The 26,849-nt window shown below is 32.6% G+C and overlaps 2 protein-coding genes across 2 annotated transcripts; one reads left to right on the forward strand and one right to left on the reverse strand.

Annotated features, from left to right (window-relative positions):
* Positions 1 to 5,115: 5,115 nt before the first annotated feature.
* LOC106110110 (nose resistant to fluoxetine protein 6-like) lies at positions 5,116 to 20,376 on the forward strand. Its single transcript, XM_013291825.1, has 12 exons — positions 5,116 to 5,327; positions 12,824 to 12,963; positions 14,186 to 14,498; positions 16,028 to 16,139; positions 16,600 to 16,687; positions 17,034 to 17,209; positions 17,596 to 17,781; positions 17,978 to 18,157; positions 18,363 to 18,513; positions 18,589 to 18,766; positions 19,197 to 19,339; positions 19,748 to 20,376. Exons 1-12 carry the CDS (start codon positions 5,264 to 5,266, stop codon positions 19,853 to 19,855), a joined length of 1,839 nt encoding a protein of 612 aa, XP_013147279.1. The 5' UTR covers positions 5,116 to 5,263; the 3' UTR covers positions 19,856 to 20,376.
* Positions 20,377 to 20,445: 69 nt separating this feature from the next.
* LOC106106431 (peroxisome assembly protein 12) lies at positions 20,446 to 24,779 on the reverse strand. Its single transcript, XM_013287013.1, has 7 exons — positions 24,520 to 24,779; positions 24,161 to 24,269; positions 23,450 to 23,652; positions 22,986 to 23,215; positions 22,316 to 22,457; positions 21,916 to 22,001; positions 20,446 to 21,130 (listed from the first exon to the last, which is right to left on the reverse strand). Exons 1-7 carry the CDS (start codon positions 24,637 to 24,639, stop codon positions 21,016 to 21,018), a joined length of 1,005 nt encoding a protein of 334 aa, XP_013142467.1. The 5' UTR covers positions 24,640 to 24,779; the 3' UTR covers positions 20,446 to 21,015.
* Between the last annotated feature and the right edge of the window lie 2,070 nt (positions 24,780 to 26,849).

Genomic DNA, 26,849 nt, shown 5'->3' on the forward strand with positions numbered 1-26,849 from the left:
GGCACTCATGAAATGTATATATATTTTAAAGTGAAATCATAATAAAGCATGGAGCAATATGTTTCTGCATTAGCTTAAGAACAACAAGAAACATTTAATAATCACAATTCCAAAATTATTTAATAATGTTAACAATGTTGTAAATTATTAAAAAAATTAATAAAAAAACATGCTTGACACAAATCAATAGAATAGTATAAATTGTAAATACAATTATTTTAAATAAATTTGAAACAAAAAAACACACAAAAAATGAAAATATCTGTAAAGTAAAATAAGCATACTTCTTACATATATCTAACACTATGGTTTGATATGTATATTTTATACCTGCCTACCCCTCTAAGGTACAAGTATATGACCTGTCCTGACTTCCTCTTCGATTAAATCCTCGATAATTCTTTGTTACCTTAATTTTATTTACATGCGACTCAAAGGGTAAGGTCTTCGAAACCGCTGAGTCGACAGATTTATTGTACAACGCCCATAAATAGGATTTCGCGAAGTTTAAAGGTCAGTAACACACTGGCAATATTAATGTTTTAATTAAAAAAAAAAACTAAGTAACATTAAAAATGGAAAATTTTAGATGGATTGTTTATTGTTTGTTTACAGCCTAAATAGCTAGACGGATATTGATAAAATTTAGTACAGATGTAGAACATGGTCTGGCAGAGCGCATAGACTAATTACGTTTTTTTAACTCCGGACAGAGTCGCAGGCGAAAGCTAGTCACATTTAAATATAAAAAAGTCTACTTGTATTTGTTTGGACTATCGAAAAAGTCAAACTAAATGTGGGAGCTCACTAGTGCCCTCACCATCTTCTGAAAGAACTATTTAACAACGCTTCTTTCACCGGTTCACATATTTGCCTAAAAACTAGGGATGTGCAAATTCAATTATCGATTTAATTCGATTCGAACGCCAGCGCACACCCCTGCTATAAACTTATTCAAAGGACAAAAAAATGAAATGGTATTTAATATTTTTTAAGGCAAAAAATCATATTTCAATTTACGTTATTTACGTTGAATATATTAATATTCATAATTGACGTCACTTTAGTGTCAATGTCATGGCAAAGTTTGAAAAACAACATTATTTACTACGGTAAGACGTAAGTAATTTATTGAACAATTGTAAAACTTAAAAGAACGTTTGCTGTAATACCACTGTAAAGGACGATAACTGAAACGACATTTAAGTATGTAACAGCGTCTGAAATGATAATGTCATGCTAAAAGTCAAATTCCATTAAAATTTTGACGCTTATCAGATTGTAAGCGGGGCTTACGAAGCGAAGTGTAAGAAGTTCGTTACAATATTTGACCGTAAGTCAATTTAAAAAGTGTTTTTTAATTATTATATTATATAATGTAATATTTCTTTTATGTTTTAAAAAAAAAACAAGTACTATAATGCAAAGAAAATGAGAGTATTTAAATGTTTTAGCAGTTGTTTCGGTGAAAACGGACGGTTATTATTAGCTGGAACTTATTTGTGAAATTATCCGTAAAAGATTTTGCTATCAAAATATATTTAGAGCTGTACCTTATTTGAGTGAAAGAAGGCGTTCAAGTCAGGTCACGGCCGTTACCAAATCCGCGATCATCGCGGCATTTGAGGTTATAAGTTAAATAACATGACGAAATGTTTGTCAAACGTTAGATTAAGGTGAAGTGCATAATAATATAACTTGTTTTTACCTTAAAAGGGTTGTTAATTACCTTTTTCGAAACTCTCAATTGTATCCTTTAAAGATAAATAGAAGTTCCTTCTGTAATTGCAATTGAGTAGGAAAGGAAGGAACGAAAAGACGCAGGCAAAAATGAGTAAGACCGACAACGCATCTGTAGATCTTCCAGCTTAAAGGATGTCTATGGGCGTCAATAATAACATCGGTTCCCTAAATAAGACATATTAGATAAGCATGGTATGAATTGATTATGGAACAAAGATTAAACGGTAGAAGAAAAGAAAGATAAAAGTAATAGGGGAAGACCAAGACAAACTTTTATGCAATATGTAAAAGACAAAAAAGATAACAAAACATGGCACAGAATGTGGGTGTTCAATCGACAAGAACATAGATTAAAGAAGACAAAGATTAAAGAAGGCAGAGTAAAGTATGTATGTATTATGTCATATCGTTTACGTACTTTTTTCGCATTTAATTAACTATTTATACATTTCGAATGTTTGTCGTTTTCATATGATAAAGATATTAATGTCAGACATTTTGGAATTTCGTTGTCCCCTCATTGTCGGACATATTAAAACTTCGAGTAAATACGAGTGTTGATGGAAATATTAAAGTGATAATGAAAAAAATTACGAATTCCCGCACTTCCTAAATAGAGATCAAGATGACCTTTAACTCAGAATGCCCTTTGCCGTTAATGTTAAAATACAGTTATTTTAGTCGCATATTAAATATTACAACATGGAAATTGCAACAATTTATTTTAATTTCTCAAGTAACTGTGATGTTATAAAAATTCTTAAATACAGTAGGTTTTTACTGTCTAAAGAATGCACAAAATATAATGTTTACCTTCGTATTTTACTTTTAAAAAAGATTTAAGAATATATTTTTGTTTAAGTAATCCAACAGGGAAAACCCACGTTAAATAAACCTTCGTAAAATCAATAACAGCACTCAATTGTTTCCGAGAGTAATCAAATTCAATACTGAGTTAAATGTTAATAAGGTTGTACTCGTAATAAAATAATTACGACTAGTAAAATTAAATATTATGTAGTTACAATTGGAAAAAAATCATAATAATTTTGTAGATGAACATTCTAGGTTATTATGACTTTTAAATACTGAAGTGCAAGATTAAGCAGTGTTTTGTTGCCAGTTTCTCCCAAATTAGAGTAAAACCGCAAACACTTGACACTGGCCTAATCCGCTGAGGGAGAGCCATAAACAAGAAATAGATAGATAGAAGTGCAAGATAATATTTTACATAATTCAAGTTTTTTTTTCAAGGAAATTTAAATAAGCATTTTTTATACTCATCAGCTCACTAACGTCATCACTAATGAGCTCGGAGCCTACCGTAAGTTAGTTTTTTTATATTATTAGGTGGCAAACGAGTAAACAGCCATTTGGATTCTATTTTACTTTCAATCCTTTCATTTCTAATGCTTTTTTCTTTGCAACCTTGTTAGTATTATATTTATCAAAGCATATCACTTTTTAATTTTTTAATGCATTATGTTTTCGGCGTGCGTTTACTGAAATAGAAAAGCGAATGCTGCCCATAGACAACCGTAATTGCAGATACGTTGCCTTACTTTAATTATCAGAGTACTGGATGCACAGGGAAGGAAAAGATGGGAAGAGAAAGTGATTGATGGTGTAGGAAAAAATAGGAATGAGTACTAATCTTTTTTGTATATCTTATTTGTTATTTTACATATCTTTGTTTTCATAATACAAAAAATTAAACAAAAAAATGGGACCCACCTGCAAGCATTACCTTTCGGATAAAAAAAGAATTATCCAAATCGGTCCACTAGCGGCGGAGTTATGCCGTAACACACAAAAAAAAAAAAAAAAAAAAAAAAAAAAAAAATATACCGACGAATTGAATACCTCCTTCTTTTGGGAAGTCGGTCAAAAAGGGTAAGGGCAAGGGTTCGCGTGATATTAAATAAATATCAGTAATCGTGTTCGTTTCAAGACTAAAGCATAACGGGAGTAATTGTTAAGTTACGTTGTTGCGTAACTTCGAATGCCTTTAGAAGTAGAGTTGAATTATATCGAATTCTAAGAGATAGTTGTGAAAGCTTAAAAACAGAGATAGTGATTTTCATTTAATAAAAATGCTATCTTTTTGTTTTTATTTAAAACTAGCTTTCGCCCGCGACTCCGTCCGCGTGATATTGAAAAAAAAACAAAAGTGAGTAGCTAATATGTTCTTCCAGACTATGCTCTAAATCTGTGCAAAATATAATGGAGATCCGTTCAGCCGTTTAGGTTACAACTGCTGACAAACATCCATCCATCGATCGTAACATTCGCATTTATAAAATTAACTAGCTTTCGCCCGCGACTCCGTCCGCGTTGTATTAATAAAAACAAAAGAAGTAGCCTGTTTGTTCTTCCAGAATTTCATCCAGATCCGTTCAGCCGTTTAGGCCACAAAGTCTAATAAACATCCATCCCTCTATCCATCCATCCAAACTTTCACATTTATAATATTAGTATGAAGTATGATAACATATAGCAATTTATCAATTATGTAAGCATCAATTACTTTGTTTAAATTTGTCATTAACCTTCAAGTTATAATAAATTAGAATTCTTCATAGCAGACGTTTTTAAATATATTTAAATTAAGAAGAGTTTTACATATTTTTTTTATTTCAGTATAGTAATTTCTAATTTCCTATTATGGCATAATAAACGAGAATAGAGAAGCATGATAACAAAATAAGAAGTGGAAAAAATTGCTTGGCCAAGCCAAGGCCTACAAAGGGCTGTAGAGCTAAGGAAGAAGAAAGAAGGAAGTCCTATTATCATGTATCTTCAGGTTACATTTAACTGAGTTACTTATGGTTTCCCAGCTACGTTTAACCATTAATTAGTGTTATTGGTTCGATAAATTCATGAAATGCGTTTCCGAACTACGTCTCTTGAGTTATACTAACCTAACAATAACGCATCGCTAGATAATCATACAAATAATACGAAAGTTTAGATGGAGGGATGTTTGTTAGAGATTGTAGCCTAAACGGCTGAACGGTTTTTATGAAATTTGGCATAGATGTAGAGCTTTCAAGAACACATAGGCTGTTTAAATGAGAACGATAAAGCAGGAGTCATGAATTTAATATGAAAACCATTTTATACAACTATTTCTTCTTTTTGAATTTTCTTTTTAATCATAAACATGCACTTTTGTTTTTTTCAATTCCACGCAGACGAAGTCGCGGGCGAAAGCTAGTGATAAAATTACAGGAAACTCCAGAAATCCAGCATGAGTTAGTTATGATTTTTTTTAAACTGTAGAAACAAAAGACTCTCCGACCTTCATCGATCTCGTTTAAATGAATCATTGAATACATTGAACGTTGGTGTAAAAATTATACGCAAAGAAAATCCAATTGGAAACAGACGAACACGCGTGTCGTCGATAACTTGTTTCATTTGACGGAATTGATTCTACGTATATATTGTAGGACAGTTCGCTAAGTTAGCCATTTGCTTAGTGCTGGTTCGTCCTTAAGTTTGGATGTAAGTTTAAGTGATGGGTGTATTGTGGTATATGTTTATTGTGACGTTGGCAACGGGGAATGCACTGGAATTGACTAGTAAGTTAATTATGTAATTAACCTAAATATTGAGATGTAACTTAGTAAATAATTTCTATTTTTTTTTTCAATTTAAATGAATCGTTTTGGATCCCAACATGAAAATTGATTATTTAAATAGATTTACAATTAACTACCCGTTGCTCTTGAATTCGTCCGCGGGAAAATAAAAAATTATAAAAAAATATACCCTATGTTACTTACAGTAAAATTACCTTTCTAACGGTTAAAATCGGTCCAGTAGTTTTGAGTTATTCCAGTACATACAAAAATACAAATCTTTCCTCTTTATAATATTAGTATAGACGATTAAAAATTAACAAACCACTTTATAAGACGCTTTTACTTTGCCTGAATTGCTTTAAAAAAATAGTTTGTTTAAAATTTATAAGCTATTATCAACTTTAAACGGTTAAGAGCCAAGTGCGTGTTAAGTTAATTGAAACGGTAATGAAAATTAACGTTTTATTTCAGTTTCTGGTAAAAAGCTATTTTACTATTAACATAAAACTTTATTTTCATATTTTGTATGTACATGGTTTATTTAAAATCATATTACATATATAAAAATTTAATAAAAAATAACTTGACTTAAACATTATTAACATTAGTTTGTTTTTGAGAAACTAGTTTTAAACTATCTCTACTACTCTACTAAATATACGACCTAATACCGAAAAGTTCATTTAATAAGAGCGTCTTATGTTTAGTTTCTGAAGCTATAGATTCTTTAGTGTTATGTTAACCTGAGTTTCAACGGAGTTAAATTCAAGTTATGTAGTTCGGAAACGCATTTCGTGAATTTATCGAACCAAAAACACTAACGAATGATTAAATGTAGCTGGGAAACCATATATAAGAGCGTCTTAAACTACAAATTACAGTAAATTTGAACTGACAGATTGTAAGCGGAGTTAATAAAGCAAATAGTAAAAGATTCGTTTCTGAATTTAGCCGAGAAGTAAGAATCCTTTCTTAAACATTACATTTTACCACCATTTATCACCATTACAATAAACCAAATAGTTATTTAAAAAAAAACAATTTAAAACCAAAGGAAAAAGGATAAAATAAATTTAAAAAAAAAAATCAAACAATCTTCACGCAACTTATGAAGCATAATAAAAAACAAACCGACTCAAACAAAACAAATGATAATGTAAAAAATATTAAATAACGTTACAAAATCATTATAAACATGTAATAGATTTTTTTGGGCATTTGAAAAAAATCATAATTAATTTTGCTTACATGTTTGCAATATTAAATTAACGAAATTAAAATAATCTCCTGGTTTTTTACTTTGTAAAAATATAGAGTGTTTACTTGAGATTTTTTGTTTTTTGAGTAGAAAAACGTATAGTTTTACAGCTTTACTCGTATAAATTAAACTAATTTTTACTCAAGATTTTTTTGAAATTACGCCACTTGGAATGTATTTATTTAATGATTTTAATGGAATATTTGTTCTTGAGACATGATTCTGGGAATAAATTTATTAAATAAAAAGTTAGTTTTTACTATACTGGAATCGAACAAACGATTTGTTCGTATTGAAATGGCGACGATAAGCCCGTACGAAAAACACTCAGTCAGTGGTAAAAGGCTATATTTTTTACTATTCCTTCGTTTACGGACTGGGTTGCATTATTTTTTTATTTGCAAGAACAGACGGAGTTTGTCTATTTGCAAGAGACATTTTTTCCATAATTGAATCACCGTGAAGTGCACCGACTGTACATATATCACCAAGGATTTTAACCCAACTTTTTTATCATTTTTAATAGAAATAAAGTATTACGCACGTGTACACATTAAGATATTTAAATAAGAATTAAGCTGAAAAAGAAAGATAAACTTTTTAAAGTTTCTTGTTAAAAGAACTTTTGGTAAAAAAATTGTTTATGAAACAACAAAATTTGAATAACAATACGTTTCCTTAAAACGCGTTTAATAGAAAAAAGGAGACTTGGTTGTGTTTCTTTTAATTTCAATTGGCTACAATATAAATTGTTGGGATTTAGTTTACGTTAAGTACTAAACCTATAGCGTAATTTAACCTTGTAATAAGTCTTCATTTTTTTTTATTTTTTTTATAACATAAGGTGGCAAACAAGCAAGCGGCCACCCGCAATCGCCAAAATGGCGAACCGACCGCTGCCCATAGACATCTGCAATTGCAGATGCGTTGCCTACCCTTAATTGACGGAGGAGGAGACGCACATAAAGAGGACATTCCCCTTCCTATGCGTCTCCTCCACTGTCAAATCCACTTTTCCTCCCCATCCTTTCCTATTAAGAAAAGGGTGGAAAGGGGAAGGGAATAAAATTAGGTCTCCGGCACCACACTCATCAGACGAAACGCGGAATTGCTTCCACTTCACGCCTGTTTTCTGTGTGGTCGTGGTATTACACCGGGCGAGCCGACCCATTCGTGCGAAGATGTTAAAGCGGGCTCTACCACTGTTACAATTCATTTTGTTAAGCACTCAAAAAACATTAAATCTATAAAGTAATAAACTCAATAACCTAAAAACTTTAATGACATGCGTAAAATAGTAATAACTAATAATATTCAAATGAACATAAAATATGACTCTGACGACAATGAAATCTATCGCAAAATATGCCTATGATTATAATCATAATTATTAAAATATTCCAAACGTAAGCCAATTGCCTTGACAGAAACATTCTATCAAGGTAACAGGAAAAAAATAATCGCCAAACGGTCAGCGAACTTATAACTAAACCCTCATTTTTTTTTAAATTATGAACATAATTACATGACCGTGATCTCCCTTTCTTCATTTTGCAGTCATCATATTAGATTTTCCAAATCAACCTATTCGTTATTTCATAACAAACCTTGGCAATCTTCCTTCCTTGATGTTGGCAGCACCTTATGGTCTCTTTCCCACATTAGGGTTTTTATCCAAAACGTTTACTCCTAAGTTTAATGGCGTGAAAATATACAGCCTAAAGCGTGACTTAAATTTAGGACTTTTTATTAGAAAGAGAATTATTCAAAAATATGATGTAATTGCTGACATCTTAGGCAACAAATAAGTGTGTGTTTACGATTTATTATGATAGTATAGAAGTATAGATTACCCTACTTATATATATATAATATATATAAATATATATACTTATATATTATTTTACTACTCTGTCCGCGTGGAAATAATAAAAATAAAAGTGAGTAGCCTATGTCCTTCCAGACTATACCCTACATCTAAGCCGCTTTTCATCGAGATACGTATGTCGTTTAGGCTTCAAACTCTAACAAACATCCATCTATCTAAACTTTCGCATTTATAATAGTAAGATAATATAACACTAGAATAGAATACATAATACAAGTACTTTAATTTAGTATAGGTACATACTTATTTGATTTATAAAATCATGTCACTTTTAAATAAGCAAAATAAGCTCTAAGAAGGCAAACATAAAGACATTAGATGTTAACAGAGTAGACAGATATATTTTTGTATATTTTATATGATTTAAAAGCCTATTAGCATATACAAACCAGAATCAATATTTGCCGACTGCTTTTTATCTTTTAGTTACATTTATTAAAAAAAAGTTTACTACTACGCATTTTCAGAATCTCGGATCCAAAGCTGATTTTTTATAACCGGATTAGGTTGAAACCTGTCTATTTTTTTGATAACATCTTAACGAAGACTTGTCTATGACTTGCTAAACTTATTGTTAAGTCCTGTCTAACTTTGATACGTAAATAATGTTGTAATTAAATGGAAAAGTACTGAGATATCAATAATAGAAGGGGGGTAACCCATAGAATACCGCTAATTGTACAAAAAACAACAATCTTACATTTTGCGCGGAAGATTTTTTGCACAATTAATAGGATGTAACTATTATTTCTTAATAATTATGTTGACGTAATTAGTATTGTCAGTGTGAATGTGTACACCACTAGCGTTTGCACGCGACTCCATCCGAGTGGAATTAAACAAACAAAATAAATAGCCTATGTGTTCTTCCAGATTACCGTCGACATCTATGCCAAATCTCATCGAGATCAGTTCAGCCGTTCAGGCTGTAAACTCTAATAAACATCCATCCATCGGATTATTCCCTACCGTACCGTCACTCCAATCTGTCCCCACGTGGAGACAGATGAGAATAAATAGTTTCATCCGTCCCACCTTTGGCGACGAGGGGACGGTTGGAACTTATGTTATTTAATAACGGTTCCAACTGTCACCTTATTGGTGATAGTGGTACTAAAAGGTGGGACGAATGAAACTTTTTATTCTCACGTAGGGACAGAGAGGGGTGAAGGTTGGGAATAATCCCATCCATCCATATAAATTTTCGCATTTATAATACTAGTAAGTAGTACAATATTAAGATTTTAGAGATTGAAACTTCACTAGCGGAGAAGTCTACAACTTTTTCTAAAAATAAAATAAACTTTGAGTGTCTGTAGGTTATATTGCTACAAAAATATTATTCTGAGATCAAAGATATACTTTAGTTGTCAATTAAAACCATTAAACTACTGTACTGATTTTGAAATACTAGGTTTGCAGAAATATTGAATAAATGTAAATACCATCTTGATTCTTATGACTTCTTTATTATTATTTTAACACGAAATATACAATTTAATTACAGAGCTCACATTTAACTTTTTATCTTCATGTCACATCTTGCACTTGTTTTACACTTCAAATCGTACTTTACTCTTTATTACATTCTTAATTTGTCTTTATCGGTGGCCAGTGTTATGAATATAATCCAAATAGTCAATATAGACTGACCAAATATAATAGGTTACTTTTTTAAATTCTTGATTTCCAAGCTAAAGCCAGGGGTGTCTTGTATTCTACTGAAAAAATTATTTAATAAAGTTTTTTTTTTAACTTAAGATTTGAAAGTATTTTAGTTATACAATGTATTGAAATATTAAAAATGTTAAAAGGTAAAAGATAACTGGTAAGTTTGCATTCGTGATCAAGTGACGTCAGGAACTTGGTCAAGTTCGTATTGATTTTTTTTTCAATCAACTTTTCCTTGTACTATTAAATATGACGTTAAATGTGTCCGTGAATATTTGTAAAATATGTTAATATTTTTTTATTGTCAAAGATGTATGGCTCCAGATGGCTATTTACCTGAATCCGGGATCCAATAGAGTTATTATAAACTAGTATTCGCCCGCGGCCGTCCGTACAGCATTAAAACGCTAATTAGTAGCCCACCTGTTTTTGTAGACTATGTCCTACGTCTATGCTGAATTATACTACACTTCACTTCTACACTAATACACTCTATATAAATTTGTTACTCCGCATCCGCGGACAAACCTATGATATGTACATATTTGTCTTTGTAAATTGTGTTCTGTTTAAAATTTCAATAAATATAATCATAAAAAAATAAAAGTATTAGAAAAAATTTGTGGGGTAACACAAATGGATAAGATACGAGATGAGTATTTAGAGGAAGTTTGAGAGTAGCCCCAGTGGTAGAGAAGGTAAGGAGTAAAAGGTTAGCATGGGCATGTTATGAGGGATGAATCGCATGTAACAAGGAGAACGTTAGTTATGAGTGTGGAGGTACACCGGTAGAGGTAGACCTAGAAAGAGATGGATGGATTGCGTGAAAGGTGACATGATCAAAAAGGGAGTGATGACTGAGATGACGTATGATAGAGTTATATGCAGGACAAAAACCTGCTGCGCCAACCCTATGGGAGTAGGATAAGGAGATGATGATGACGATGAAAAAATTAAAAATAATATCGAGAGCCGTTCAGCCGATTAAGCTGTTACCTTTAACAAACATCCATCAATCCATTTCGCATTTATATTTATTTTATAGTGACATTTGAAATGTCCTTATAATTTCAAATTCTAATTATGAAAATATTCCCGCAATAAGAAATCTAAATCGCTTGAAAACATCTTCTCTCATCTTAGTTCTAGAACAAATTCTTTGTAAAATCGAAACTCATCTTCTCTAATTCATTGTAAACAAACAGACGAATAAAGAACCTTCTTTTGGGAAGTCGGTTAAAAATGTGCTGGTCATTATTAATAACGAGTGCAACTATAATTACAGACTTTGAATTCCATACGGTTCTTAAAATGTTATTACTTATGACTTCATAAACAAGTCAATATATTACTCAGGTCGTTGAACTCTAAAAAAACATGCGAATTGGATCCGTAACATCGACCAATTAGTTTTGCTACAATAAATCTTGATTTATTACTTTTTTTACAATACTTAACTTGCCATTAATTACATGAAAAAGGGTTTTTGTGAATAACATTACAAAGAACATAATCGTTTTTATTGTTTACTAGCGGTAATCCGCGACTTCGTATAAGCGGAATTAAAATAAATTAATAAATAAAAAAAGATAAATATACAGACGATTTGAGTACCTCCTTCTTTTGTGAAGTCGCTCAAATATTAACGGATTTTATCGCAATCGGAGGCATATTGTTAACAAATTGTCGACAAGACACATCTCAGTACCCTTATGATCAGTCACATGTAAGTAAAAACGAGATAAGATCCATAAAATTTATTGTAGTAAAAAGATCAGTTAAGTCTTTAAAAAATTTAAAAAGATATTTTGATTTATTTTTTCTTTTTGATTATTGTAAATACACTTCACATGCGATATACTGTTATTACCACTTTTTTAAACAGAAGTCTAGTCAAAAACAGTCCGTTACATTGAGTAATAGCTAAACCACCGTTAAACCACACCTAGGAGAAATTACCAAGCATATATAATAATTTAGTTTAATTTAACATAGTTTTAATTTTATTTACATCTAGTGATAGCTTCTAGTGAGCGTCAGTGGCTCTAGGTTTAAGCATTGAGTTGTAATCTACAGGATCTGAGTTTGAAGCCATGTGATTTTCGATTTTCATATGTACATAATTAACCCGACGTTCTTACGGTGAAGGAAAATATCGTAATGAAACCTGCACATATCGACGAACAAATTCAAAGATATGTGTGCAGTCAATCAACCCGCAAAGGACCAGCGTGATTGACTATGGCCTAGTCACCCCTTACTTTGGATAGAGTCCGAGCCTCTTAGTGGGGACATATAGTGAGCTGGTGAAGACGATACATTTAAAAAAAAAACTGACAGGTCCTGTGCGGCTTCATCCGAATGAAGTAATAAAAACTTTTATTGTTTACATTTGTCAAATTACTAAACTACCGTTAATAATCTTGCTTTCTTAATGTTAGCAGCTTGTAGTTTATGGTCCCTTTCCCACATGAAGGTTTTTTTCCAATTTATTTACCCCCTAAGTTTAATAACGTGAAAAAATATAGCCTAAAGCGTGTCCTAAGTGTAGGGCTAGGGTAAAGTAAGAATTATTCAAAAGTATACTGTGATCGCTGACACCCTACGCCACAAAGTAGTGTGTGTTTATGCTTTATTATATTAGTATAGAAGTATAGATAACGGCTTATTGCGCAGACGAGCAGTATCACCAGCTGCCGCAGCTGTTCCAGCTAGATGATTACGAGGCGTGCCTCTCCCAGCGTCGAGGTGTATTCTGCCTCGCCACGTTTGACCTCCTACCTGCATCTAACAAACAACTATTCAATGTCATTCAAGTAAGTAATTGCAACATTGTCTAGATGACTGATATATGAAAAATGTATATCTACAGACGAATTGAGTACCTACTAATTTTGGGAAGTCGGTCTGAAAAATCAAAATCCCTTCTGTCCCACAATACACGAAGTAAAAACTCTCTTGTTTTTAATTAACTATATTCGTCTTTATTTATGGAGCAATTTCTAGTCCCCCTTCTCTTGTAACATTCTTTCACCTAATACTAGACGTCGATGAAGAAAATCCCTACATAAAATCGCACTTTTAACCTCAATATTTGAGAAAGAACACAAAAAGTGTTTCAAAATAAATATGACGGTACAAGAGCTATAACAAAATACTCTAGAATCTCTGAAATTTTTAAGATTATACGTAAAATAAGTTGGAAACCGAATCCGTGTGAAAAATTGATTAGTAAAACCTAAGTATTTCAAATCTTAATAGAATTTTTTGGGCCAGTTATTTTATTAGTTTCGCTAGTACTCGTGATGTCCAATATCTAACCTTGCTTGTTCTTATTATGTAGACCTAGCGCCAATTTTAAAGTGTCATTTAAGGTCATTGTATCATAAGGTCAAAGCCATGACCGGTCCTGATACGGTGTGAATACACCTACATGCCATCTACAGTTATTAAATAGATATCATTTAAATAGATAGAATTTAACAGTGGTAGTGCCCGCTTTAACATCCTAGCACGAATGGGCCGGCACGTCCGGTGTAATACCACGACCACACAGAAGACAGGCGTGAAATGGAAGCAATTCCGTGTTTCCTCTGATGAGTGTGGTGCCGGAGGCCAAATATAAGTCCCTTACTCTTTACCATCCTTTTTTTATAAGGACAGGATGGGAAGAGGAAGTGGATTTGACGGTGGAGGTGATGCATAGGAAGGGGAAATGTCCTCTTTATGTGCGTCTCCTCCTCCGTCGTATAATGGTAGGCAACGCATCTGCAATTGCAGATGTCTATGGGCAGCAGTTGCTTCTCCATTTTAACGTATTTAGGTGGCCTGGTGCTCGTTTGCCACCTTATGTTATAAAAAAAAATATATCATTACGAAAATTGTTAGCTAACCATTATAGAAAGAACATTTACATTGCTATGCATTAAACTCGTTAATATTGTTATCTCTTCTAAAACTTACCACTACAGTCTCTCTTACTGATATCCTTGTTTGATTGTACACTTTAAAGCTCTAACTTTTGTATTCTTATTTCAGCAATTTTCCGAAGACCGTACAAATTTCAACCATACAAGAATCCATCGAGGGTACTGTGTGAGCGCACGATGTTCACACATCGATGAAGTTTCCCTCAATCGGAGATTCGTAAAATGTGTCAGCAATATAACAAAGAACACCTACGGTTTAGACACAAAACTGGCAACACTGGAGTATTGCAAGACAACAAAAAGTCCATCAACAAAACCGATAGATGAATTAGATGTTACATTCGCGTATATATCCGGGTTCATATTGTTGATGAATGTTATCGGAACTATATACGATTTAATAAGAAACCCAGACCACAAACGTGAGTATGAATATTATGCAAACGGTAGCTCTACTGCGAAAATTTCCAACTAACATCTATGAATTTGAATAATCCGTGAAGGCTTTGCAAGATTTTTCCATAAAACAGACGACCTAGAGGTGACACGTTTACTGTTTCGAGCAATTTCTAAAGACCTTAAACTAAATGTATAATTAAGTAGATATAAATTGCAATACATTATTTAGCTGTTTTTCGTTAGAAGGAAGAAGAGAAATATTTTATATATTTACTATATTCTTTTAGTGAAAACAAAAAACAAAAAGTTCAAAGTCTGATTAAATTTATTAGTGTCGTGAAATTATTTAATGTCGCTTTAATTCCTATCAGCGTATATGGAGGTGCGCATACTACTTGATTATTATTTGTGCAACTAAACAGTTGAATTTGCTACGAAACAATCGACGCACAACAATTGTGCGATTGTTTAGTAAACTTGTGCGCACGCTCTTAATAAGAGTACGTCATAGCATTGACGCGTTGTTTTCGATGACAAAATGTTACTCGTGCGAAGCTATTATAAAAAAGGTTAATTACTATATAACCTGCTAATCCGTAGTTCTATTACACTGTGTTATATCAAATTACCGGTTACTGCCGTAATCAGAGTAAACGAACACTAAGAGAGAGAATAATGATCTCTGCATATGACTACTAAACTTTATAAATGCAAATCGAATAACAAAAGTAATTAAGAAATAACGCATAATAAAGCGTTCGTTGAATAGAATGGTCTTTTCCATCAATGACAGATAATTAATATAATTTATGTTGATTGTTTTATGCAATATTATTAGTTTTTTTTATGGCAAATGGAATAGAGTGTCATGTCATGCCCTTTTATTCCACAACCACTATTATGTCGCAATAGCTCACACATACATTAACTAAACACTTTATTTTTCTGAGTATTAAATAACACAAATGTTCTAAATAAATACTAATATTAGTTTGCACTCGGGACTCCGTCTGCGGGGAAATAAAAAACTTAGTAAGTAGCCTAAGACTTTCAGACTTCTATATCTGTGCCAAATTTCATCGAGATCAGTTCTTTTGTAAGGATTCAAAGTCCAGGCATTTACAATTTTAGTAACAAGTAAGATGAAAGAATAGATAGATAATATTTAATTGTTTTGATTGAATCACAGAACAACTCAACCGATTTTTACGAAACCGAAAATTCTTTCACTGTCGGAGACAGGTTATATTAATACTGGATTTTTTTAATTCAGCAATGACGAAGTCGCGAGCAAAAGCTAGTAGATTATTTTAGGTGTATTTGTGAATTATTCAAATTGCTAAATGTAATTCGAAAAACATATTTTATAATTTAAAAATGAAATACAGTCTAATTAGCGAATACGTTTTTAAATCATCTAATAACGCTGCCTCGATTTCGCAATAAACATTTGCTTTGTTACATTTTCTTTGTTTAGTTAAGGCAGATTTACAATAATGCAGCTACAGTATTCTTAATTTAAAAAATTGTAATACTTTATTTTTTTTTACAGCCAATCGTTATTTAATGACATTTTCCTTCGCGGAAAATTGGAAGCGGCTTACTGAGTCGTATGAAAATGGAGATTCCAGGCTGTCATCCCTACAAGCTATTCATGGAATGAAGTACGATCACATATATTTATAACGTTTATTGTGAATTTAACAATTTTATTTATACTAAAACTGTAATGTGCATTCATATAAATGTGATAGATTACCACGTTCACTGCGTAACAGGCCGATATCGACCTGACGCGGTACTTATGCGAACGAAGAAAACTATGTCCCTTTAGCTAATGCGAAAAGATTATATCAGGTTACATAACATAAAATGTGTACATTATGTTTCCACAAAGTTATAGCAATTTAAACTATCCTAGTGCTAGTGCGTCTAGAAAGACCTGCCACGCACTGGCGGGAATATGATTGGGGGCACATTTTGGCCCGCCGCACCAGATGAGAATTATGATTTTACTTGCAGTAAACGTATTAATCAATCTATCTTTTTATCCGATTCCTAATTACTTTAACCTCAAACTATTTTATAGTTACGATGTAAAATAACGTAAATAACTTATTTCAGAGCGATCACTCTTATTTTTGTGATGATGGCGCATTCCGTGATCACCTACCACACCGCGTATATCCTGAACCCACGCTTCATCGAAAACGTAAGTTATACTAATATGATGAAGAGAAAGATTTCTATTTTTATATGTAGTAAATAACTGAAAAACTACTGGACCGATTCCAATTCTTTCATCATTAATAAGCTTTGTTATCAGTGTGTAATTGTTATTTTTTTAATTTCACGCAGACGAAGTCGCGAACGACAACTAGTATTGAATTACCATACCACGGTTCTGTTTTGGTCATTTTTCAACAAAATATTAACATAATAGAGTATTTTAATTAAAATCTACTTTAGGTTTTGTTATTTAAAAAAATAAACCACAAAAGAAAGACCTTTCGAAGATATCCCCCTTGATGACAGATGTTTTTTTTATCTAATTTCAGGGTAACCGTCACCCGATGTCTATATTACTGCACAACGGGACCGTGGTAGTGCAGACCTTCATACTGCTCTCCAGCTTCCTCTACGCCTACAACATGTTCATCTACATCGAGAACAATCCCAAGAAGCAGTTAAATCTATCCATGTTCCCTAACTCAGTGTTAAATAGACTCTCCAGGTAATACAACACCCACGGTCTTTTCTAGTGGTGATATACCATTTAGAAACAGAAATCTTAACTATAATACTTGATATCAAAAGATGTCATGAAAAAAAAAAACATACAGACGAATTGAGTACCTCCTTCTTTTGGGAAGTCGGTCAAATATACCCATTGTTTAAAAGTAACTATCCTTACCCACACCATAATAGGAGGACCACTTTGTTTTATCCATGTTATGAGAAACTCGTTCCATGAAGAAATCATATAGCTTTGATAATCTATGGAAAACCGTTGATAAGCTTACAGCAACCGCGGGATTATCTAGACCTATTCCAATTTATCGGTCAATTTTAGGATCTTATAAAGTTAATCGATACTTAAATGTCGGTATATTTTTACAGAATCCTGCCTGTGTACATATTCGTGGTGGGTTTCGTAACGACTTGGTGGCGACACGCCAGCGACGGTCCGCTCTGGACCCCACTGGTGGAAGCGGAGTGTTCCCGCTGTAGGGACAAATGGTGGTCGCAATTCTTATTCCTCAACAACTTCTATAAGCCTGACGAAAAATGTCTTATACAGACTTGGTAAGTGATATTCAAGTTACAACATTATTTACTAAATGATTACCAACCCTTAAAAAAACTTATATCTCGAAAAACTTATAGCCCACATATAAACAAACTAACATATACGCGTAAAACTACTTCTGTCAGGCGCGGAAAAAAACGCACTTGTATGACACGTTAGGAACTATAAGATTGCAATTCATAACATCTCTAGGTTCCTGGCGGTGGATTTCCAGCTCTACGTGTTGGCGGTGTTCCTCACCCTCGTTTTGGGCCCGTCTCTCCGCTCCGCTATCAAGATCTTATCTGGTCTGTTAGTCTTCTCCGTTGCAATGAACTTTGGGATCGCATACTACTGGGATCTGAAGTCTGTTCTCTTTGTGACGAACGTTGAGTGAGTATTGTAGTTTTTCCTGTAAACTAAGTCAACATAACATCACCGTGATTTAAATCGATAGTGGTGCCATCTAGTTCCCTACTTACACTGATATTATCAAATCATTTGCAAGAAACCTCACTAGTAACATGATGATACAAATCTTTTACAAAAATAGAGTGGCATTGATGTTCTTTTGTTCTCATTGTATTATTATTTCTAGAACAATCCGTAGTCTTTACTACGGTGTGCCATCGTTCAAGTGGATTTACATGGCACCATGGACCAGTCTGCCATCTTCACTGCTAGGACTTATAGCAGCCTTCCTTCTCTATCATTGGCAACAGAATAACTACGATCCTAAGGAGTCATTGGTAAGATGCACAAATATACTAAAATTAACTGCAAAAAAATATAACAATTAACAAGATATGTATTTTTTTCTTCAGATCTGCCGTATCTTGTACCGGTCTTCCGTGCCCTTCATCTTCATCTCCATAATATCTGGCTACTTCATCAGAGACACGCAATCACAACTTGTCACTGCAATGTACACTGCTATAGACAGACCGCTCTTCAGTCTTATGATTGTTGTTGCATTGTTAGGATTCACATATAAAATCGATAGTAAGTACTTTTCACTCTGCTTACGAAAGAACATTCCCGAGAATTTTGAATGTTGAATACACTATTGTTCAATAAACTAAAATATTGAAATATGAAAATCATCATCTCCAGCTCACTATACGTCCCTACTGAGGAGCTCGGAGCCTACCCTAAGTCAGGGTGGAAGGCCTTAGTCATAGTCAACCATGCATGCCCACTGCGGGTTGACTTCACACATATTTGAATATCTTCGGCTATATGTGCAGGTTGCATCACCATTTTTGCCTTCACCGTAAGAACGTTAGTTAAATTATGTACATGTGGAATTAGAAAATCATATTGGTGCACAGATCCGAACCCAGGACCTGTGGATTAAAAGTCAAGGGCTCAAACCCCTGAGCCACGGAAGCTACCTGAAATATAATATGAAAATGTTCTTTGCTTATTCCAGGCCTCTGGTGGCAATTCCTCTCGTGGTCCGGTTGGAGACCGCTGAGCAGGATGTCTCTATCTATCCTTTTAGTGCACTGGTGTTACAATCTCACGCAGACAGCGATCAAAACAGACCTTGCGAGAACTTCGATATATGAAGTAGTAAGGACTTCTTCTTAAAAACTTTTTTTTTTATCTTTTACAGTTAGTTATGCACAAGTTGTAGAACGAATGTAGCTGATCTTCATCAAACCAGTATAATTTTAATAGGATTACGTAAAAAAGGGAATCTCAATAGTGGAAGTCGTGGAAAGTGGTGGCCTTTGTCGCTATGTTACTTTGAGAAAATACCCTATAACAAGCATTGTACTAATTTCTATTTTGTTTAAATACTTACTTACGATAAGGATTATGGGCAACGATAGCTTTCTGATTTCGTCGATTTCCAGTGGTCGTTTGCTCATTTACCACTATATACTAAAAAAGTAGGATCCTCTTAACTTTCCCGTTTTCTTGGCACACTCATCTCGTCCCTATAATACTAATATTATATCTAATTTACTTTTTCAGGGTGGGCATTGGTTCGTGACAATATTTATGACATACGTGACATCGTTGCCGGTGCATCTGTTGGTAGAATTGCCGCTGCAGCGGTTCCTAAAGGCGGTTTTCTTTTAAAAGGACTTACATGCAAACAGCTCAAACAAAACCAAATAACAAATTTGTTCTAGTGTAATTAATAATTTAGTTATTTTATTGGTGTGGAAATTCGTTAGACAATGTTCTGTTGTAAGATTAAGTAAATAAGTTTTGATACATTAAATGTTCAAACGGGTGTCACAAATTTGTAACTTATTGTTTTTAAAATCGTCGTAAAAGTTCGTAAGGACCTTATAAACTCAAGCATTTAAAAGCAGGAAGTTTTAAAATTACATTGTGGTACTCGTAATTGTTACTTATAGAGGAATATATTTAGATAATAAAATTATTTAAACCATAGCAAAATCCTCTTCTAAAGTTTTTTTGTTCTAAGTTATTTCTAGCCTTATTTGTACAAACATTTTCGTACAATGCATTTTAGTGTAGAAATCATAATTATACCAAGTTCCAACTATTTGTAAAAACTGTGATATACTTTAACAGGTGTACTATAGGGTAAGATTAGTTACTAAGGTTCAATAAAAAGGTACAATAAGATATTTGATTGTTTTTATTAACATAACAGAATTCAACATAAATATACAATTTTTACATAAATACACAAATGGCAACACCACCATTTTATTTATAAAAATGCATAAAATATCACCGAAACCGCTTCTAAAAAATAAGCATAACCCTATATTATACAAACCAACACGCATATAATAAATTAAAGCTATTCACAATTATATTACTCTACAGCAGTAAATTGGTCCTTCGAGCAGCATTTTCTAAATTTATTAACTGAAATTTTGATTCAAAATTAAAATACAGTATCTGTATAAAAAAACGAATAATTACAACTTAATTTTGCAAATGGAACTCATCAATTAGTTATAATCTAACTAAAACATAAAAACTTCAATGTTAACATTTATATTCATTATTTTCAACTAATATACAATATAAAAATACTTTAAACGAGACATTTAATAATATTTGATAAGTATAACACCGTCAACATCTCTAATAGTACTTGTTTGGTTACTTGTAAAGCTGTGGTTCTTCGGAGAGCTGAGTTGGCTGGAGTAATCTATGTCCTATTCTCACGCAAAATACGCGCTAGTCGTGGAGTCGCGAAAACCGTAGCCCATACTACTATAGTATAACACCGTCAACGTCTCTAATAGTACTTGTTAAGTATTAATGTAGAGACGCACCAGCGTGCGGTCTGAGGCGGGCAGGCCGCTGGCGGGGCACACGCCCGCCGCGCGCACCGCACGCGACACACAGCCGTAGCAGAATACGAAACTATAATATATCATACTAATATTATAAATGCAAAAGTTTTTCTATACTATTATAATAAAGCGTAAACACACACTTCTTTGTTGCTTAGGCATAGACATCTTAGGATGTCAGCAATCACAGCATGTTTTCGAATAACTCTTTTCTTAATAAAAAGCCCTATATTTACGTCACGCATTAGGCTATATATATTCACGCCATTAAACTTAGGGGGTAAATATTTTGTATAAAAACCTTAATGTGGGAAAAAGATCGTAAGTTGCTGCCAACATCAAGGAAGCAAGGTTGTCATCATGTCATGTCATTTTGACTTTTGTAATTAATAATTTGACAAATGTAAACAATAAAATGAAATTTTCATAATTTCATGCGGATGAAGTCGCATGGGAACAGCTAGTATTATATAGAAGAAAACTTTGTTTGATTGTAATGAATAGGCTCAAAAACTACTGGGCCGATTTTAAAAATCCTTACACCGTGTGAAAGGTTTTATCTGTGAGTAACATTGGCTACTTTTCTTTCCATTTTTTTATTATTATCATAATTCACGTGAACAGTGTAGCGGGCAAAAGCTAGGCTTGTGCTAGGATACGGTTCACGACGATAGTTGAATCGTGGGATTCGAACCCTCGACCACAAACCATTAGGTTATTGGGGCTAGGTATAGATTTAGAGAACAGCTAGGAAGAACACATAAGCTCACTTTGGTTTTTTTAATCGCACAGGGGAAAGCTAGTCATATTATAACGCGGAAAGATTTTTGTATTTATTGAAATAACTATATTTACCCTGAGACAGGCAGAACAGTGGGCACTTTCCACGGCTGCAGACATACTGGACATTTGTTCTTCCATTTTACTGTTTTATCACATTTCTGTAAAAATAAAAATGACCATGTCACTATAGTATATTTCACATTTATACTATATCTCATTGATATCATAAAAGCAAATGTTTGTAACAAGTAAAAAAAATTGGGACATATTTAGAACATAGTCTGGAAGAACCCATAGCATAATTTGAAGAATTTTTTTACTTAACACCATATTTTGGTTATAAAGTAGAAAACTAAGTCCCACTCCTAAACATGACAATAGAATAACAAAAAGTAAAAAAACTTTTTATCAACAGTCAAATTTGAGGTACTATTTACTTGTTTCTTTTACAAATAAACATTAATTTATAAACCTGAGGTGTTGTGGGCAAAGGTAGTGAAGTGACGGGAGAGGCCCTCGCTTCCCACCACTTTAATAACTGTACACCGTACGCGCCGTACTGCACCATACTGAGCAACCCACGGCCCACTAGTGGGAAGGTTAGAGTCACATCACTAAAAAACAAACATATAATTATATTTTCTTATAAGATATAAACCAGAAGAAATTAACAAAGAACGCTGACCTCATTACCATATTGGATGCAACTATAGAGATACAAGAAATATATAAGAAGCAAAGTTAACATTTCATTTGAAACATTTTTCACATTATTATGTCATTAATATGTCAAATTTGATATTGAGATATTACCATACCAAGAAGTTACTGGAGAAAAAATATTTTTCCCTATATCTACTCTATATATTTTTAAATGTCTGGATACATCCTAGAAAGAGAGATGAAATACAAAATTAATTTAGAATAAAAGGAATGTGTCATAGAATAGATAGCCATTAGATAGGATAAAAGATTCTAGTTTTTTATTTGGTGTTGTCTACTCAAACATGAAACACTGTATAGTGTCAATATTGATTTCAAAATTTTATATAGTAGCGTAAAACACAATTTTAACTAACATCAGGTAAAATAAATTACCTTGTATAAAGATATTTATATGTATACATAATTTTTTATATTACCTAATCTGTCCAGCCCAAAGGCTTTTAAATAAATCAGACCAGCAGTGTTCCTCAGGTTCCGGAGGTGGTGCTTCCTTGACTGTTAGACCGAGCAATGCAAAGTCTAACGCAGGAGATAATGTACCACCAGTCAAATATCGAGCTAGCTGGATGAACTTTGCAGCTTCTAATACAAAATGTGCTATTGAATATACCTTTATTGCGGCTTTACGAGCTTGATCGCTTGTACTCTAAAATTTTAATAATCAATGTCAATTTAAAAATGAAGGATTACCACAGATTCAAATAACAATGAAAAAAAAATATGTTAACTACATAACCTCAACTAAATAAACCTCTAATAGATTAGCGCCATCTATTGACTGTATTTTAAAACAAAGATTTTTTTTTAATCTAGCCAAACTGTTATTTTAGCAATAATAAAACTTATGGCAAATGAGATTAGAGCTTATTTGTATACTGACCTTGCCAAATTTCCCATCCTCATAATCCTCTCGCCATTTCTCAATAAACTGGTCAACTTTATCTTTGATATAAGGCCCCACAACAAGTAGTAATAGAGAACCTTTTTCCAGAAGTTCAGGTAACCGAACACCGGAATGAAACTCATTGCTTGGATTTATAGGTACTCGTAACAAACCATAGAAGCACTCTGAGAATGATGCGGCTACAAAAAAAACATTGATTAAGTCTTTATGATATTGTTTTTTAAAAAAGGCCAAATTCAAATGAATAAATAGCTTTTAAATGCTGGCCTTTAGGCTGATTCACTGTTTTAAATGGCCCAGTAGTTTTTGAGTTATTTTAATATATGAAAATATACAAAATCTTTCCTATTTATAATATAAGTATAGATGTAATTAAAAAGTTAAATGATACTCTAAGAAAGGTACCTAACATCATATACTCTATCATAATATAATAAAGAGATTTGTATTTTTGAATTTTGTTTTCCAAAAACTCAAAAACTACTGGGATGTTTTGAGAAATTCTTGCACCATTGTAAAGCTATGTAACCACTGTGTACTATAGGCTATATTTTTTACTTTTATTTTATGCCACATGGACAAGTTTGCAAGCAACAGCTATTAATAAAAAATATGGCATCTATGAAAAAAACCTTTAAGGTTTGAATTGAAATGTATAATACAATTTCTCTGTTCAATAATCCTTACCATAATGTTTTAAATAGTGATACTGCAAGCAGAAATCTAGTAGTAAATACAGCTCATCATACCATCTCTCACACCACGCATATCTGTGTGGATTGATAGCAGCTAGGTACTGGAATTAATACAAAATAGCTAAGCAATTTAAAGTAGTCCGTAAATTTGATTGAGTAGCATTTTTCAGTATATTTTACTATTGATTATTCTACATAAAAGATTAAACATAAAATGCAAAATAGTCTAAAAGGTTTGATAGAAAAGATATGGTGTAGGTCAGGAGTTTTGAATGTTTTTAGAAATGGCATTTTAGACTCTGTGTGTGTGCAGTTATTTGATTGTCTATTTATCTTAATAATTGATATTACCTCTGCAAGTCTTTTCAATGCTGGTTTGACCGTTGCCCCCAATGCTTCTTGAGCAGCGATTTGAAATATTGAAGGTGTACCTTGTAGGGTTCGCGTTAAATGTGCAGCGTAAACTGCCATGGCTATTATTATACGCCTATGTTGATCTGTAGTAATTTCTCAATTACTTTTCTACGACATTATCACAAAAACTAAGTTAAACTCATTTGATAATTTGTTTATAACTTTTTGTTATCATTATTCAGCCATCATTACGACAGTGACAGCTGACAGTGACAGCAGTGACGTTTAAGCGATGAACGATGTCAAATTGTATTTGTTAAATGTTTATAGAGACTGCTATGATAACTTTCTAATGAAAATAACAACTCGAAACAATTTTTGCGCCATTATATTATATGCTCTTTGCCATTAACCGTAGAATTTCATTGAATACTTTAAAAGAGAAACTGTTGGACGGTTACTATCCCCCGTCCGGGGCTCTGGAGGTGTGGGGCTATTGAAACACTTTCTTCTAGTTAATCATCATTATAATTAAAATATCTGAACCATATTTTATACAAAGTCTATTAGTCCTACTTACTTGGTACGTGTTGAGATGTGAAGTCACATATATATAAAACATCAATTATACAATACTTTATTATTTGAAATACATTATTCTAAAATTAAAAACCATCCTCTGTGTGTACAGTGTTGCCTGCCAGTATACAAACATATAAAAACTCCAACAGAAACGCTGTTCGCTTAATAAAATGAATTAAAACCCGGACACAAAAAGGTCCATATAGCGGTCGCACCAAATATAAAAGCGTCCAAAAATAAACAGGTCAGTTTGTAGGTGAAATTTAAAAACACTTTTGACTTAAAAACCATTTATTAACTTCATATACAATATAGTACAAATATAAAAGCAATTAACAGCACTGTCCTTAACCAAAAAAAACTTAATTTTGGCAGAATTAACATTACTGAGCTGTCTAGACTAACTTCGAGTGTTAGCCGACGAATTAATCTAAGTATTAGCATTAACAATGTATTTTTTTTTCGTGTCTAGACAGTCTGTTACAAGCTATGGCCTACTTTAGCACCATTTGCTTCCAAGCGCTTTTAAAACAATTTACAAAGCTGATCTATCTATGCTTACATTCTATTATGAACAATTTGGTCCTTTGAAATTAAAAAAATATATTGTCTATGCTAGTTCTAAAGGAGTTTTCAAGAATTAAAAAAACTGGTAGTTACAAATACATTTAGAAAACAATGCAGTAAGTTCAAAAGCAATTAAAACAAAGAGAAGAAAAATACACAATATCGTTTTCAGCTATTTATGGGTTATCCAATAATGACTTTCTAAGTACTCATAACATGAGAATGGGTTAGGTATTTTTAATAAAATTTTACACAGATCTTTTAAAGTTTGGTTATTACAAAAGCCTTATCCAATATTCATCCGCCCACAGAATTAGACATTTTCTAGACATTAAAAGAAATCTTTAAAGTTTTAAATATGATGATTGTGAGTGCAACAGAGTTATAATCATTTCAACACATGTTTTTTTACATATAAAATACTTGTAGGAGTACAATCATGGAATCTGTCGGTGTTCCTAATAGCGAGTCGTTTAAACATTTTGTTAACATTAAGACGACACGAAAAAGTAACCAATAGGATGCAGATTTTTAACATTTGGATGGAAAGAGTTGGTACACGGCTAATTGCTTTAACGAAACTCACTGCTCAAGCAAGGAACAAGGTATTTTCTAAAATTGGACCACCGAGAAGGACTCTGACTGTACATTGAATAATCTATAAAACATATTTAAGTACAAGTTTAAATGCTCTTTCTAGTTTTTAATACTTTTATTAATTAACTAGCTGTTGCTCGCGGCTTGGTTTGCGTGAAATTAAAAATTAGTTAGTCATAAATAAATTATTTTCCTAACGGTGTAAGAATTAAAATCGGTCTAGTAGTTTTTGAGTTATTTTAATACAAACAAAAATACATATTTTTCCTCTTTATAATATTAGTATAAATTGTACAATATATTTTACTTAGGTTTTTACCAAGAAAGTGGTTACATAAAATATCTATAATATTAGAAAGAAGATTATTTTAAACCATTTAAGTGAATAATGATATTCTAGACGTATTAATATAACCGTATTAAATAAATAAATAAGCTTTTTGCTATTACACGAATACTATCTCTTTCACGTCAACTGTTCACTAGTATGCATCTATCTCGCTTATATCTTCAGAGATTAAGGGCCTGTCCCACCAAATTGGAAACCCCATAAAATATGTGGTGGAAGAAATATCGTATTA

Source organism: Papilio polytes, unplaced genomic scaffold (genome assembly GCF_000836215.1).
Source record: "Papilio polytes unplaced genomic scaffold, Ppol_1.0 DF824269.1, whole genome shotgun sequence".
Lineage (NCBI taxonomy): Eukaryota > Metazoa > Arthropoda > Insecta > Lepidoptera > Papilionidae > Papilio > Papilio polytes.

What these genes read in the sequence shown, in the direction of transcription:
- LOC106106431 (XM_013287013.1), bottom strand. Translation starts at nt 24,639, where the DNA reads ATGGCAGTTTACGCTGCACATTTAACGCGAACCCTACAAGGTACACCT. An exon ending in CATTGAAAAGACTTGCAGAG is followed by an intron (nt 24,270 to 24,519) that starts GTAATATCAATT and finishes TATTAATTCCAG; the next exon opens with TACCTAGCTGCTATCAATCC. An exon ending in CTTTGCCCACAACACCTCAG is followed by an intron (nt 22,002 to 22,315) that starts GTTTATAAATTA and finishes TTATTTTTACAG; the next exon opens with AAATGTGATAAAACAGTAAA.
- LOC106110110 (XM_013291825.1), top strand. Translation starts at nt 5,264, where the DNA reads ATGGGTGTATTGTGGTATATGTTTATTGTGACGTTGGCAACGGGGAAT. An exon ending in GTGTTAAATAGACTCTCCAG is followed by an intron (nt 17,210 to 17,595) that starts GTAATACAACAC and finishes ATATTTTTACAG; the next exon opens with AATCCTGCCTGTGTACATAT. An exon ending in AAATGTCTTATACAGACTTG is followed by an intron (nt 17,782 to 17,977) that starts GTAAGTGATATT and finishes TAACATCTCTAG; the next exon opens with GTTCCTGGCGGTGGATTTCC.